Source organism: Grampus griseus, assembly GCF_964374135.1.
Source record: "Grampus griseus genome assembly, chromosome: 10".
NCBI classification, from domain to species: domain Eukaryota; kingdom Metazoa; phylum Chordata; class Mammalia; order Artiodactyla; family Delphinidae; genus Grampus; species Grampus griseus.
Window position 1 is genome coordinate 100,586,151 of NC_139004.1, and position 16,201 is coordinate 100,602,351.

Here is a 16,201-nt window from a genome sequence, read left to right on the forward strand (position 1 = left end):
TGTTTGTTTTTCTAATATTGAGCTGTATGAGCTGTTTATATATTTTGGAGATTAATCCTTTGTCTGTTGATTCGTTTGAAAATATTCTCCCATTCTGAGGGTTGTCTTTTCTTCTTGTTTATAGTTTCCTTTGCTGTGCAAAAGCTTTGAAGTTTCATTAGGTCCCATTTGTTTATTTTTGTTTCTATTTCCGTTACTCTAGGAGGTGGATCAAAAAGGTCTTGCTGTGATTTATGTCAAAGAGTGTTCTTCCTATGTTTTCCTTTAAGAGTTTTATAGTGTCCGGTCTTACATTTAGGTCTCTAATCCATTTTGAGTTTTATTTTTGTGTATGGTGTTAGGGAGTGTCCTAATTTCATTCTTTTACATGGAGCTGTCCAGTTTTCCCAGCACTACTTATTGAAGAGACTGTCTTTTCTCCATTATATATTTTTGCCTCCTTTGTTGTAGATTAGGTGACCATAGGTGTGTGGGTTTATCTCTGGGCTTTCTGTCCTGTTCCATTGATCTGTATTTCTGTTTTTGTGCCAGTACCATGCCGTCCTGATTATTGTAGCTTTGTAGTATAGTCTGAAGTCAGGCAGCCTGATTCCTTCAGCTCCATTTTTCTTTCTCAAAATTGCTTTGCATATTCAGGGTCTTTTGCGTTTCCATACAAGTTGTAAAATTTTTTGTTCTGATTCTGTGAAAAATGAGGTTGGTAATTTGATAGGGGTTGCATTGAATCTGTAGATTGCTTTGGGTAGTATAGTCATTTTCACAATATTGATTCTTCCAATCCAAGGACATGGTATATCTCTCCATCTGTTTGTGTCATCTTTGATTTCTTTCATCAGTGTCTTATAGTTTTCTGAGTACAGGTCTTTTGTCTCCTTACGTAGGTTTATTCCTAGGTATTTTATTCTTTTTGCTGCAATGGTGAGTGGGATTGTTTCCTTAGTTTCTCTTTCTGATCTTTCGTTTTTAGTGTATAGCAGTGCAAGAGATTTCTGTGCATTAACTTTGTATCCTGCAACTTTACCAAATTCATTGATTAGCTCTAGTAGTTTTCTGGTGGCATCTTTAGGATTCTCTATGTATAATATCATGTCATGGCAGGTAGATTCTTAATCACTCTGCCACCAGGGAAGTCCAGGGTTAGCATATTCTTAACAGCTTTATTGAATTATGTTTTAGGATATGCATATTTGGAGAGATACTGCCAAACTTCTTTCTAAAGTTGTTGTACCATTTTATATTGCCCCAAGCTGTGTATGAGTTCCAGTTGCTCCACATCCTCACCAATACTTGTTAGACTTTTTCTTTCTTCTCCTTCCCTCCCTCTCTACCTGCTTTTTCTTTCCCTCCTTCCTTCCTTCCCTCCTTCCTCCTTCCTTCCTTTCTTTCTTCCTTCCTCCCTCCTTTCCTCCCTTCCCTCCCTCTACCCCTCCCTTCCCTCCATCCCTCTTCCCCTCCCTTCCCTTCTTCCTTTCTTTCATTTTTATCAACCTTCCCAAGGGATTCTGATGCCCTCAGAGGGAGGTCTCAACTCTTGCTGTGCATCTAAATCACCTGGTGGGCTTTAAAAATGCAGACCCTGAGGCCCTGCCAGGTCACTGTGAATCAGAGACCCCCAGGTTAGAGCACACACACCCAGGTCACTCTGAATCAGAGACCCCAGGCTGGAGCACAGACACCTGTGGTTTGAAAGCTGTGTTCCCCGATGTGTCCTTAGGAGTTTCTACTCCACCAGCCCCCTTGCCAGGCTGCCATCCAGCTTGACCAATGGTTCCCAAAGACCACTTCTCTCGGTCTCAATCTCTGACTGAAGGCGATGGTTTCTGTCCAGCTGCTGCTCTATTGCCCCTGGGCTCTGGGAGCTGAGGTGGTATAGGAAGCATTAAAGGCAGCTTTACTCCTGTGTGGACTGCATCTCTGAGGTTCCCATGGCAACCTTCTCAGACTGGTCCTCAGTGGTAGCCATGCCTCATCCATGGGCCAACTTTAGGGAGGGGAGATCCGACAGGCAGCCCTTAGAATAATGGGTGACACTAGGGGTTGCAGGCTATAGGGGCCAGGCAGGCTGGCCCTGTGAGTGAGGAAGGGGTGCCAGGGGTAAACACATACACACACACACACACACACACACACACACACACACACACACACATGCATACATGTGTACGCAGAAGCACAGCTACACATACAAACATTCACCTAGATGCGTGCGTGTGCACACACACACACACAGAATCAGAACATCTAAGCCAGCATTTCTCAACTGGGGACGATTTTGCCTTCTTGGGGACATTTGGTGATGGCTGGAGACATTTTTGGTTGTCATAACCGGGGAGGGGTGTGCTGACGTCCAGTGGGTAGAGGCCATGGATGCTGCTAAACGTCCTAGGATGCATAAGACAGCCCCACCGCAAAGATTTATCCAGTCCAAAACATCAGTAGTGCCACAGGTTGAGAAACCCTGATCTGACAAAGCTACTTCCGTTTCAGCACACATAAAAGTTTTGTGTCATTTCAAAACCTAAACTTTTATTTTGCAACTTGACTTTATGTTGAATTACACATCGGGCTAGGTGCCAGCTTCTTGTCACTGGTTAATTCCTCCAAAGCGCTGCTTCTCGGACTGTCTGTTGAAGGGCCAGTATTTTATTTTTCTTTTTTATCTACTGGAGACTGATACACTTGAAAAGTACACTAGCAATGAATTCTTGAAAAACGAAGTAAAACAAGAAGACATGAAGAATACAAGCCACTGATCAGGAGCTTGGGTATCGTGGCAATGTCGAATTGCTAACCGTTTATTGTTTCTGAACTTTTCTGTTGCTGTCCAGCAAGAGATAGTGCAAGGGCAGGCCTGTGTCCTCAGGCTGCACTTTGCATAGCTCCACTCTCGATGTGGCTGAGACTGTAATTGCCTCAACATCTCCAATCCCAGCCCCATGTGGTCCAAATACCCTCCAAGATTTCTGTGCACCCAGGGCAGCCTCCCTCCACAGCCCCTGGCTCTGTCCTCGTGCTATTGCTGCTTTAGTGTAAGAGTCACATCCCTGCCCACTTGGTTGGTCTCTGCCCACACAATGCCCATCTGGGTTCAGGCTGAGACACAGCCTTAGAGAGTGACATGGAACAGCAGACTTGACTAAGATGCTGGCCAGGAGGAAGCAATGGAGGGGGTTTCACTGCACAAACTCACATATCTTCTAATTGAATGTCAGACACCTTTGTCCTTAAAGTCTTCTCCCCACCTTCACCCCATTGCCACAGCCCCTGTTCCTCTGCTCAGCGCCCTCCCGTGGCCCACACCTCCCTCAGAGGGAAAGCCACAGTCCTCCCTGCAGCCACCCCAGCCTTCTGCAGTCTGCTGTATAACCTCTGATGTCCTGAGACATCTACTCCCTTGCTCACTCATCTTCCAGCCACATTGGCTTCCTTCCTGATCCTCAGACACACCAGATGCAGTCCTGCCTCAGGGCCTTTGCACTGGCTGCAGCCTCTGCCTCACTCAGAGATCTGCATGGCTGGGTCCCCCACTTCCTTCATTTGTGTGAAGATTTGCTCAGAGAAGCCTCCTCCCCCACACAATCCTCTCATGCTACTCTTTTTTTTCTTCAGTGCTTATTTCCACCTACATTATATTGTTTCTTTGTTCTGCTTTTATTGTTTTAATAAATTTATTTATTTTATTTATTTATCTTTTGGCTGTGTTGGGTCTTCGTTGCTGTGCGCGGATTTCTCTAATTGCAAAGAGTGGGGGCTGCTCTTCATTGAGGTGCGCAGGCTTCACACTGCGTGGCTTCTCTTGTTGTGGAGCACGGGCTCTAGGTACGTGGGCTTCAGTAGTTGTGGCGCTCAGGCTCAGTAGTTGTGGCTTGCGGGCTCTAGAGCGCAGGCTCAGTAGTTGTGGTGCACGGGCTTAGTTGCTCCGCGGCATGTGGGATCTTCCCGGAACAGGGATCGAACCCGTGTCCCCGGCATTGGCCACCACTGCGCCACCAGGGAAGCCCTGTTCTGCTTATTGTCTTTGTCTCCTAGTGGAATATAAGGGCTACAAGTTTTATTCCTTGCTGGCGCATAAGAGCTGCTCAGCATCTCTTCAGTGAATGAATGACTGCTGGAGTATGACCGAACGCATGGGGTCTGGGCATAAATGGTACTGGGTTATCACTGTTGTTGTCCTCATTATTTTTTCTCTCGTTGCCTCTGCTGCCCAAGCCTCAGGCAGAGAAGAGGCTCCGGGCAGCTCCAGGAGTATGGTGACTTCACTCTGACTCCAGGTGTTCCTTATGTCATCCCTAACCTCTTGCTGTCTCTCCTGGTTCCCAGGACACATGTGACACCTCAGCCCAGAGGCTCGCCTGTCCCCAGGGAAGGGTCTGGCGCTTAATAGCCTCACTGTGGCTGACTGCCTCCCAGATGGAACCCAGCTGAATCACTGAATCACAGGGAGGTGATTTTTGAATGAGGACCTAAAGGGAAGAGGGAGGGAGGGAGCTGTGCAGACAGCAGGAGTGGAGGGTAGGGATGGGGTGTGTTCCAGGCAGAGGGCACAGCAGGTGCAAAGGCCCTGTGGTTGAAAAACAGGGTTGGGGGGGGAGGCCAGTGTGAAGGGAGTGGCAAGAGATGAGGCCAGAGGTCACGGGGGACCAATCACATGGGACCCTGTAGGCCTTTTGAGGAATTTGGGTTTCATCTAGTGTCCTGGGAGCCATGGGAGGGTATAAGCAGGGGAAAGATGAGATCTGATTTCTGACTGCCATGAGAAGTGTGGGTTAGGGAAGGTGGGGGTGGAGGCAGGGAGATCTTTGAGGAGGCTGCTGTTGCTCTCCAGGAGAGTGAAGCTGACGGCTGGACACCGGTGAGGGAGGGAACTGTGGGGTCCCGAGGAGTGTTCAATTGTTCCAGCAGTGCGGGTAGAGAAGTTAGCCAGGGCCAGAGGAGTCAGGGAGGGCTTCCTGGGGGAGGTGACCCATGAATAGGCCGGCAGAGTCTAGAGGATTTAGGAAGGTGGAGAGGAGGCCTTCCAAGGAGGTGGCTGTGCAGTAAACGAAGGAGAAAAGCAGAAGGACGTGGTTTATGTAGGGGACAGACAGTAGAGGCTGAGATCCAGGGGCACAGGAGGTGAGCCCAGATAAGCACAGTGGTCAGACTTCAGGAGGGTGCCTTGTCCATTCATTCATTCACTCATTCATTCATTCAAATGAGGTCCTTTGGGAACCACAGAAGCTTATCCAAAGGGAGAGAAGAGTGATGATCATTTCATAGATTACCGGTGGTGAACTGACCTTCAGAGAGGACCAACTCCCTAATTTTACAGTGGGGGAAATGGCCCAGAGCAGACAGGAACTTGTCCCAGGTCACACAGTGGCCATGTGACTGCCTGTCTCACCCAAAGCCCTGGGAAGAGGAGTTTGGTGGGACTGAGGGCAAGGTTGGAGGGGTCAGGGGCTGTGGAAAGGAACTTTTGGGAGATTATAGTCTGCTTGGCAAGAAACCAATAACTCATGCTGTCCCTTTGGACATGGCCTGGGGTCCCACGATGCCATCCTCTACCCTGTCCCCACCCTAAATCTGATGACTTGTAGCTTGGGTTCACTCACCACCGTGGGTTCTGTGTCTGTAACTCTGACACTGTCTGCTGCTGTTCCAGGGGCCTGTGGTCAGGTCCCAGTGTGGTGTGGTCCCATGATAAGTGCTCTGTGGCTCTGGACCCACCATCCTGGAGCTCCGTGAGACTAACATTCTGGGGCTCCAGGGTTTCAATCTAGTGTGCCTTCATGGACGATTATCCAGTCTCCTGTGGTTGTGTGGCTTTGTGTCCCCATCCTTGGGAGCTCTGTGCCCTCGTGGGCTATCACCCAGTTTCCTACTGGCCTGGGCTCTGATTCCCACACTGTGGTGGCTTGTTTGAATGGCCAGCATCCCAAGACTTAGTCTAGATCGCTGACACTGCTGCCCTGAGGACAAGTGGACAGGTAGAGGCCATCCTACAGCTGGGCCAGTCTCTCTGAGGAGAGCCCAGAGGGCTCCCTTGGGACACATTCTCCCTTTCTTTATCTGGGGCCCCCGGCAGGGCCACCTCTGGGTGCTGGAGCATGTGGGTGCTGCCTGCGGGGGTTGGGGCGGGGTAACAGGCATTGGTATTTCTGGCCCCACTTGTGCCGCTGCCTTAGTTCATTCCGACTGCTGTTAACAAAATACCCGGACTGGGTAGCTTATGAACACCAGAAATGTATTTCTCACAGTTCTAGAGGCTGGAGGTCCAAGATCAAGGCACCATTGTGGTCAGGTTCTGGTGAGGGCCCACTTCCATAGCTGGCGCCGTCTTGCTGTGTCCTCACGCAGGGGGAGCGATAAGGGACCTCTCTGGGGTCTCTTTTATAAGAGCACTAATCCCATTCGTGACAGTCATCTCCTGAAGGCCCCACCTCCTGATAAGAATTTGGGGGGACACAAGCATTCAGTCTGTAGCTGCCACTAACGAGCTATGCAGCCTTGGGCCTCCTCCTTTTCCTGTGCTTGACGTTGGGGATTTGGGGTGAATGCACAGCAGGACGGGGACTGTGCCGGTGATGAGGTGGGTGGGTACAAGCCCCTGTGCTTGTACCCAGCAGTGTTGTGAGGGCTCCTGGTCTTCTGTGTGCCCGGCTGGGGGACACAGGCCTGCAGGCCACCCCAGGAAGGGTGATGCTCAGACATGGCTCCCTCCAGGGGCCTCCCACTGGCTCCCCCAGGCTGTGGTGTTGTCCACCCTGCAGCCTTGTGTCCACTTAAGGAAAACGGGCAGACCCAGGCGAGCTTTCCGAACCTCCCGAAATGCCGGGTGAGAGCCCCACGATGGCCGAGGGGAGGTGGAGCTGAGGGTCACACGGCTGGTCAGAGCCCTGGACGGCCCGGCCCTGGTCTGCCTCTAAGCGCAGGCCCCGGAGCTGCCCGCCTGCAGGGATGGCCACATGGTAGAAAACAAGGTAGGAAGGGCACAGAGGCTGGAAGCTCTCCCAGGCCCTGGTGTGGGCTGTGCCCCTGATCCTCATTTTCCCACATTTGCTGTATTTAATCACACGCACCCACACACTCTCACAGGGACCACAACAGAGGCATCTGTGTTTGGAAGGAACAGCGGAGTGGGTGTGAGGGTGGGCCTGGAGCCTAGCTGTGGGCTTCAGGCTCAGAGCCATGCACCCCTGGCCCTCCGCCCTGCTCCACGTGCCTAGGTCTATACCAGGTACATGGGATTAATCATAGCCCCACGTCATGGGGTTATGGGGCGGGGGTTGCTGTATGCAAAAGCTGGGGAGTGTCTACCGCAGAGGAAAACTCAAACTTTAGTTATTTTTATCCCAATTTTTCAGACAAGGAAACTGTAGTATGAGAGCAAACGCCTGGCATGTAATAATAAGGCAGGTCCCTTTCACAGAGCCCTGGCCAGCCCCAGACCTGCGTTATTTCGTGAAGCTGTTACAACCATGGGATGCTTGGGCGATGTCATACCCACTTCACGGATGAGGGAAGTGCAGGATTTGAACCCAGTGCTGTTGGACTCTAAACCTCCCTGCTCCAGGCCGTCCCCTCCTGGGGACTCAGTGGGCAAGAGGTCTGGGGGTCAGAGTGGGGAAGGCGTGGGTGCAGGCGTGCCTAGTGGGGAGCCCCTGTGGCACATGGGCCCTACTATAATTGCAGCATTTCCGTCACCTCCACCCAAGGGCCCCACGACTTAATCTGCATACTCCGTGTGCCTGCCCAGGCGTTTGCTCCTAATTATTGCGCCGTGAAGGCAGTGCCAGGACTATTAGCAGGCATATGCCCCCTGTTTCCTGGCAGGTGGCCCTGTGGGTGCACCTGTCGGACAGCCATCCTGGCCCACTCGGAAAATGCTTGGTGGCATTTTGTTTCTGGCTCAGGAAAGTTTCAGAACCATCAGACGGACAAGCTGCTCGCCTGGTGGCCTTTGAGCCTCCCATGGGGCTGCTTCTGCTCAGAACGGCTCTGATGAGGGTGGACGGCAGGGGATGGGCAGAGAGGGTAGTAGGCTGGGTTGTGTTGGAAATTCCTCCTCTGCCACTTGGAAGCTGTGTGATGCTGGAGCAGTCACTTTCCCTATCTGAAAACCCGTGCCCTGACTTTGTTACAGGGTGGCAATGAGACATCGATTCTCCATCCTGGCACCCGAAATGTCTCTGATTCAGCCATAGTTGTTTTAAGCTCCCCAGGTGATATCACTTGTCATAAGGTGAGGCTTGATGCCTTCGGAGCCCTGAACTCTGTGCCGGGCACCTTGTAGGTGCTCAGTAAAGGCTGTTTCCCTCTTGGCAACACATGCCCAGCCCTTACCAGCTTGCAGGACATTTTCACCTCGTTTGTCTCCACAGAGCAGCTTAATGATTGTCTGAGTTCTTAATCATCCTCCTCATTATACTGATGGGGAAACTGAGGCCCAGAGTGGGGAAGCAACCACGCGAGAGTAGGGGGAGAGCTGGCCTCTGAGCCAGGCCTTTTGGACCCCAGAGCTCACACTCCTAAGACTGTTTCCCATTCTGCAAATGTTTAACCCTGGCAGACAAAGGCTTTTTGACTTTCAAAAGATACCAGATTCCACCCGTCTCTTTACTTCCTCTGTCCCCACCTGGGGCCAGGGACCCTTGGCCCTCCCCCAACGTGTGCAGGGACCCCCTCCCTGCCCTCCCTACCTACACCCTCGCCACCTGGTGTCCCTTCTCCCTCCAGCAGCTAGAGGATGCTGTTAAATCACAGGTCAGGCCACATCCCTCCTCTGCTCCGTGCACTACAGTGGCTCCTGCCTTCCCCAGAGGAAAAGCCAGAGTCCTTAGGAGGCCCAGCTTTACACCCCCTCTACCCCCCGGTGCACCCCCTCCTCCTTGGTTACTGCAGGCTGTCTCTGGCCCCTCCCTGCTGGAGAGTCCCCCATGATCCCCTCCTTTTCAGCCTTTCTTCAAATGCCCGCCACTTAGTGAGGCCTTTTAGGACCCCCCTATTTCTTTTTATTTTATATTTCAATGTTTCATTTACTTCTAAATGGCACATGTAACCCAGGAATACCCCTGAGGCATTTTAAGGGCAAATCGTGAACTTTTTTCTTTCATCTGTATCTCCAACAGATAAAGACTTTTTTTATATATAATTAAAATAACAGCATCAACCCAACAGAATTCACCATATTTTTTAATCTTGCCTCCTATTCAGTCCTTGTGCAGTTTCCCCTGTTGTCTCCCAAAATGTCTTTTCACACTTGGTTTTGTCAAATCAGGATCCAGCCAAGGTCCTAGAACTGCATTTGGTTGATCGGTCTCTCAAATCTCTCTTAATCTATAACAGTGCCTTCTCCCTCTTTTTTTCTTTTTTTCCACTCTAATTATTTGTTGGCAAAACCCGTCATTTGTCCTGTGGAATGGCCTCACGGTGTCATTAATACATTCTTCTGTCCCCTGTACTTTCTGTCCACTAGGATTTGGATCTAGAGCTGGATTTAATTCAGGTCCGATTTTGCAGGCAAGGCTATGTCACAGGTGGTGCTCTAGGCTTCCTTCCACATCCTATCAAGACGCACATGTGCCACAATGTTCCACTTTTGGTGATGCTAAGATCAGTCCAGGGGTTCAAGTGCTGTCTGCCTGGTCCCTGTGTCATATAGTTCTGTTCAACATTCCATTGATGTCCAATGCTGGATCCTTTATTTCATTAGGATTTCCATTCTGTTATTTCTTCTGCACCTATTTGCAGTCGTTCTTCTGTATAGAATGACTTTCCCTTATTAGGTTCCCCTAAAATACTGTTCATACAGGATGACAGGATAAATGCTTCATTCTTTACCTGCATTTTCTGCTTATAGAATACTCAGTTGGTGCCTGGACTACCTCCAAAGGAACCAAGGAGGTTTTTCTTTCTTTTGAGAATTTTGAACACATGGATTTTTACAGTTTTGCAGTCATTATTCTTTCTGATGCTCAACTTGGCCCACATGTGGCCAGTGGGAGCCCTTCAAGCTGGCTTCTGTGTCCTTTCAATCCTCCCCGTCAGCCTTCAAGCATGTCCTTACTTTATGGGAACACAAGTTGTGCCAGGCTCGTCTTGTACGTTCCCTGCACCAGTCCTGTAATCAGCCTCTTCTCGGAGGAGCCCTGGGGACCCTTTTAGTGGGAAAAGGTATTTAGAGACCAGTCTGGGTTCTGAGGAGACCACCCCCTTTAGAATTGGCAACATCTCCCTCTGTGCTCAGATACCCCTCACTCCGCTCCATTTATTTCTAGCATATTTCACCTTCTAACATCCTGTGACATTTACTTGATTCTTACATTGGTCATCTACTCTCTGTCTTCCTACTAGAATATCAGCACTGTGAAGGCTTGGTTCTGTTTGTGGCTGTACCTTCCAGCCTGGCATACAGAAGGCACTTAATAAAACATTTGTTGAGGGGCTTCCCTGGTGGTGCAGTGGTTAGGAATCCACCTGCTAATGCAGGGGACATGGGTTCGAGCCCTGGTCCAGGAAGATCCCACATGCCGCAGAGCAACTAAGACCATGCGCCACAACTACTGAAGCCCGTGGCCCTAGAGCCTGTGCAACAAGAGAAGCCCCCACAGTGAGGAGCCTGCACACCACAACGAAGAGCAGCCCCCGCTCGACGCAGCTAGAGAAACCTGTGGGCAGCAACGAAGACCCAACGCAGCCAAAAATAAATAAAATAATTTTTTAAAAAACCAACCAAGCAAAAAAACCATTTGTTGAAAGAGTGAATGGATGGATGGATGGATGGCCATTGTCCTCTCCCTCCCGAAGCCTGGAGAAGTGGTTAAGAGAGGTCTGCCCCCACCCCCTCTCCTCCACCTGTAGAGCCTGGGGCCTCTGTCTTATTCAGATCAGCAGAGCTGGGCGGCAGAAATGTCACACCACTTGGCCCCTGGGGAAGAAAGGGCCAGGCTGAGAAGATGAAAGATATGTCTGATGAGATGCAAATTTGTTTCAGGAAGCAGGTGGGGGTGGCAACAACCCGTGGCCTCTGGGGCTTTGTGAGGCTGAGGCAGGGATGGAAAAGCAGAATCCAGGGTGGAGCCTGGCCTGGATCCCTCTGTGATTGGTTTCCTTCTCTTAGCCCATCTCCTGGGCTCTGTCACCTCATTTTGGAGGGAAGTCAGTTGGCCCTGTGTTTGAATCCTGACCTGGCTGCCTCAGTGGCTGTGTGACCTTAGGTGATGGGAGGAACATCTCCGGGCCTTGGGGCAGAGGAAGTGAGACTCACAGGGAGGGTGAACCCAGGGAAGGCCATGGACTATAGCCTATGAGGCCAGAGAACAGCAGAGACTTGCTTGGGGCTACCCTGTAGCCCAGGGCTGGCTGGGACCTGGACTCAGGCCTCCTGACTCCCTGCCTGGGCTGATCTGCTCTTTCATCCCTGGTCTCATCTCCTTGACGGGGTCATGTGCTCTCCCACACTCTCCCTGAAGCCACCATTTCTGCAGAAGGAGTCCTGTGAAAATCTGGGGACCATGGAGTGGAGCACCTGGCAGCTGCAGCTCAGATAACAGGCAAGCTCTCGACGGCTGGAAACCAGAATCCCCAATCTCCCTTCTCAAGTCCTGACAATCAGGACTCCTGTGCCAGCAAGGAACCCATCATCCAGCTGTGGCCTCCTTCAACTCAAGTCCAGGCTTTGGGACCACCACTAAAGGCAGAGTTTGAGGAGCATATCAATCTATGCTCTGTTTGCTTGTTCGTTCATTCATTCATTCATTCTGCATTTGCTGAGCCCCTGTTCTGCACTGGAACCCGAGATGAGGAAGACTCTTTGGGGGTCCACGTTACCAAAACCCCAACCCAACTGGCTTAAGCAAAGAAGGGAATTTATTGGCTACAGTAACAGAAAAGGGATATTACTGACATCAGGCACAGTGGGCTCCAGGTGCTGAGGTGACCTCATCATCAGGATGTGATCATTCTCACCACCCCCCTTCTGTTTTGGTGTCACAGTGGCCACTAGCAGCTCCAGCATGACGCCACTTCCCTGCACCCCGCAGTGGACAGGATTCCCCTTCCCAGGCGTTTGGTTGAGTCCCGGGATCGTCTCTCACTGGGTTGACTTGGGTTGTGTGCTTGTCCCATCACCGTGGCCAGGCTGGGAGTGTGCTGGTTTGCAGGCTCTGGGTCAAGGGCCCTCCCGGAGCTGGGGGGCTGAGCTCCACCCAGCCTGAGTGCAGGGGAGGAGCAGCTCCTCCAGGAAAGTGGGATGATGCTGCCAGAAGAAGAGGGAACAGGAGGCAGAAAGAGCAGGGGTCCGTGCAGGTGCCAGTTCTCGGAGAGCTCATGGTCTAGAGGAGAAGCTGGACTGCGCGTGGGGAGAGGAGGTGAGCGTTGAGCACCTACTGTATACAGATGCTCCAATATGTAAAATCATCACGCAGTGCAGATTCTTGTCCCCAGGGTGCAGATGGGGAAACTTCCTGAGCTGGGAGCTCTTAGAGGACAGGGACCACGTCCTCCCCGCTCTGCTCCTTGGGTAGCACCTGACACAGTGCCAGGGAGCTTCTTGGTAAGACCTGGGTCTTCTGGCACCCAGGGAGCCACCTCCCAAATCAGTTCCGAGTGGCTGGACTTGAGTGACTTCTGAGTGGATCCTGTGCCCCTTTAGATGGAGACAACCCACGGCACTTTGAACTTGGGAAGAGTTGGGAAACACGTCAACTGAAGCTCAGTGGGGCACACTGAGTCAGGATTCAAACTCAGGCCTGCCCATCCTCGAAGGCTTGTGTTCTCTGATTTCTCCCCTCACTCTGCACAGCTCTCTTGGAGATTTGCTGTTCAGCGAGACGCCGGGCCTCCCTTCCCTCGGGAGGGCTTGCAGTGGAGTGGGTAGGTTTGGGATGGCGGTGGCCCACACCCTGTCTCGTGTCTCCGGAAGGAGCTGTGTGATCTCTCTCCGGTGCCCGCTTCCATCTTTCTGGGCTGCCCCCTAGTGGCCTCTGCCACCCTCGCCGTAAGGATGAAGGGACAGAATTCCTCACTGGAGTCAGTAGAAAGGACCCAGGAATGCTGGCCTCACTGAGTCGCCCCAGCAGGGCTTTCCCAAGCCCGACCTCTGCCAGCAAGAGTCTCCCGATGCATATGGCTGGAATCCACGCCGGGGAGGCCCTCTGAGCCTAGGGCCTGCTCCCTTGTTAAAACAGGTTGATCTGCAAACTTCAGGGCGGCATTATGATGTGACAGAACCAAATGGAGACTCCTGGGTGGACTCAGAAGGACTGGGAGATCAGTGAGGAGGGAATCAGTGTCTCACTGTGTAATTCATTTCTAGTAACTGCTGGGTCTGTTTACTTGAAATTGCCCTGCACTCCATCCATAGTGGGGAGCCTGCACCTTGGTGAACACGGGGCCAAGGCCTGGAGGTGGGATTATTGCAGAGTGACAGGGATTGGCAGGAAGTCTGCGTGCGGGAGAAACCTCCGACTTTCTGAATGGAGGCCCAGCTGCTGGTTCAAGCACGAACTCTGATTTGTGTGGTGCTGTGATTCCCGAGAGGGTATCTGGCCCTCCCCGTGAAGGTGTTCTGTGGCCTGATCCATTGTTGGGGCCTCAGTGGTTTGGAGAAAGATCGAGGAAGCATGAGCTGCCCTGGTGGGGAGGGACCAGAGCCTAGCATCCAGTCCACCTCTGCCACGCACCTGCTCCGTGACCCTGAGCCCCCTGCCGCCCCTGCGTGTCTCTGAGTGTAATGCTGCTTGTCCTGCCCACCTCAGGGGCTAGGCGGGGGGGTGGGGGGTAGGGGGGGATCAGAAAGGAGGCTAGCTGTGTGTGAGACAGGAAGGGACGCCAGATACATTTATTGAGCACTTGCCGGATGCCTGGAGCACTCATAGGTATCCATCGACTCCACCCACCCAGCCACTTGGGTGGGGATTCTCTCATTATCCTGTTTTACAAACCGGGGTAAGTGTGGCAATTGGTGTTGAAGCGGGAGGGCCTCGGACTCAGCATTCTACACTGATGGCCCCTGAGATGCCTGTGCTGACCTCAGGGGACCCTGTCCTTGTCTGCAGTGGCTTCCAGGCTTGGAGGGGGTCAATCTCAACCTAGTATGAAAAGCATTACTGAGACCCAGCAGGCGAGGACTCCAGCAGGCAGGGATGTCTGAAGGCTGAGCAAGCCTCCTTGTGCAGAGAAATTCGAGGCGTCAGGCCGGAGAGGAGGAGCATTCCTGGGGGAGGGCCTGCAGTGCAAAGGCCTGGGGGCATCGAACAGCCCAGCCTAGGGAGGAGGGAGGGGGATTGGCAGATTTTTGGCAAAAGAAGGGGTGGGCGAGGCGAGCACTCTGGGAGGAAGAGGACCAGGTCCGGCGGTGGAGGCTTACCACCGGGTCTGGTACAGCCGGGAGCCGGGAACCGCACTCCCCAGGCCGGGGCTGTGGGGGAGGAAGGGCCCTACTGATGCCACCGCTGCTGGCTCCGGGGAGGATTATCTATTTTAGCAACTGGGGAGGGCGGAGCAGGGAGTGCCCAGCCTCTGCCAGTAGCGCAGGCAGCTCCGAGGAACGCGGCGCAGCACCGGGCGGCTCAGGCAGCCGGGCCCTGGGCCCCAAGGGCAGGCAGCGTGATGCTGGCTGTGTCACTCAAGTGGCGGCTGGGCGTGGTGAGGCGGCGGCCCAAAGGTACGGGGCCCCGGGGACTGGGGCTGGACCCGGGTCTGGATGGAGGGCGGTGGCCGAGGGGCCTTGGAGAGTCCCGGCTTCCCCTCCCCACCCTGTTACCCCTTGCTCCGCCTCGACCCTATCTGCCTGTGTGCCGCTGGGTTCTGGGTCTCTGTCCCTGAATCTGTGCGTGTGACTCCTTTCTCTGCCCTGGCCGTTTCCCCATGTCTCCATCTCTTTGTCTGTCTGAGTCTCTCTAACTCCGTCTCTTCATCTTTCCCTCCACCTCTGTCTCTGTCTGTCTCTCTTTGTCTGGTTCCCTCTCTCCTCCCTCCACCTCTCTGCCTCTGAGCCGACCTCTCTGCTCCTTGTCTTCTCTCCTGCTCTCTCTTGCTCTTTTTGTCCCTGTCTGTGTCCTCTCCTGCTCTCTCTGTGACTGTCTCCCTTGCTCTCTACTTTTCTTTGCCACCGTCTCCTTCATTGCCCCCTCACATGGCATGTCCCTGGCGGCCTTTCCTTTTCTCCTGATTCAGGGCATGGGGCTGTCCGGGTGGAGCTAGTGTGTGTGTGTGTGTGTGTGTGTGTGTGTGTGTGTGTGTAGGGCGAGGTGGGGAGCTGGGGCAGGGGGCCGTGGGCAAATGCAGGACTTGGACCTGGGTGCCTGAGCCCCAGAAGGGGGCTCCTGAAGGAGGCGCGGCTGTGGTGGGAGTCGGGGGAGGGAGGAGTGTCTAGAGCAGGGAGTCCAGGCCTCCAGGCCCTGTGACCCCAGGTCTCAGCTGTGGCCTCCCTGTGTTGTGGTCTCATCTGCAGCATGGGGTGGCAGGTGATGGTGGATTCGCAGCCTCTATGCTTCAGGCCTCAGAACTAAGAATAATTGTACTGTTCATAAGAACAAGAGTAACTGACATTAATTCAGTGCTACTGTGTGCCAGACGTTCTGCTAACTCACTGATTCCTCACAACAGCCCTGCAAGGTTGGCCCTGTCCTTATCCTGAATGTACATGGGGGGAACTGAGGCACAGAGAGGTTAAGTAACTTGCCCATGGCCACACAGCTGACATCCAGGGGTTTTCTCAAGCCAATTCTTATAACTGCCATGAGCATTTTCTAGACACTGAGGGACCTACATGGGGGGAAGTGCTGCTTCAGGAGCGGTCAAGAGGTAGCAGGGTCTGTGGGATGACAAAGGGCTCTAGACCCTGCACTGGCCACGGACAACTGGTGGTCTGACATCCCAGAGGTCCCTGGAAGCCCCTTCCCTGGGGACAGAGTAGCATTAAGAACAGTATTTCCCTTGGGGCTTCCCAGGGACCCCTGTGCTGGGACTGTCCCCAAGGGAGAATTCCCCTCAGCCATCAAGACTGTTATCCTCCTGTTCAGGTCCACAGCCCCAGAGAACCCAGTGGAATCCTCCCATGCTGGAGGGGTAGACAGATACATGCAGGGATAGTCTGACCTGCTTCTGATTTGAGTGTTCCCCAGGATATGGAGAACAGCCAACTACATGCCATGAATCAGGTTCTGGGTCTTGGAGATTCAGGAAGTGCCTGTATTTTCCCCGACAGACCTGGATT

General features: G+C 52.7%; 1 protein-coding gene across 2 annotated transcripts in view; it reads left to right on the forward strand.

Annotated features, from left to right (window-relative positions):
- GRIP2 (glutamate receptor interacting protein 2) overlaps positions 1 to 16,201 on the forward strand; it is a gene marked incomplete at its 5' end in the record, with an annotated part of 131,377 nt that overhangs the window by 25,437 nt on the left and 89,739 nt on the right. The window contains one exon of one of the 2 annotated variants that reach the window (XM_082663616.1): positions 14,593 to 14,647. The exons of the other annotated variant lie outside the window; for it this stretch is intronic. Within the exon in view, the coding sequence (XP_082519742.1) occupies positions 14,593 to 14,647 (55 nt within the window). Of the gene's footprint in view, positions 1 to 14,592; positions 14,648 to 16,201 lie in introns of those variants that run through there. 2 annotated transcript variants of the gene reach the window in all.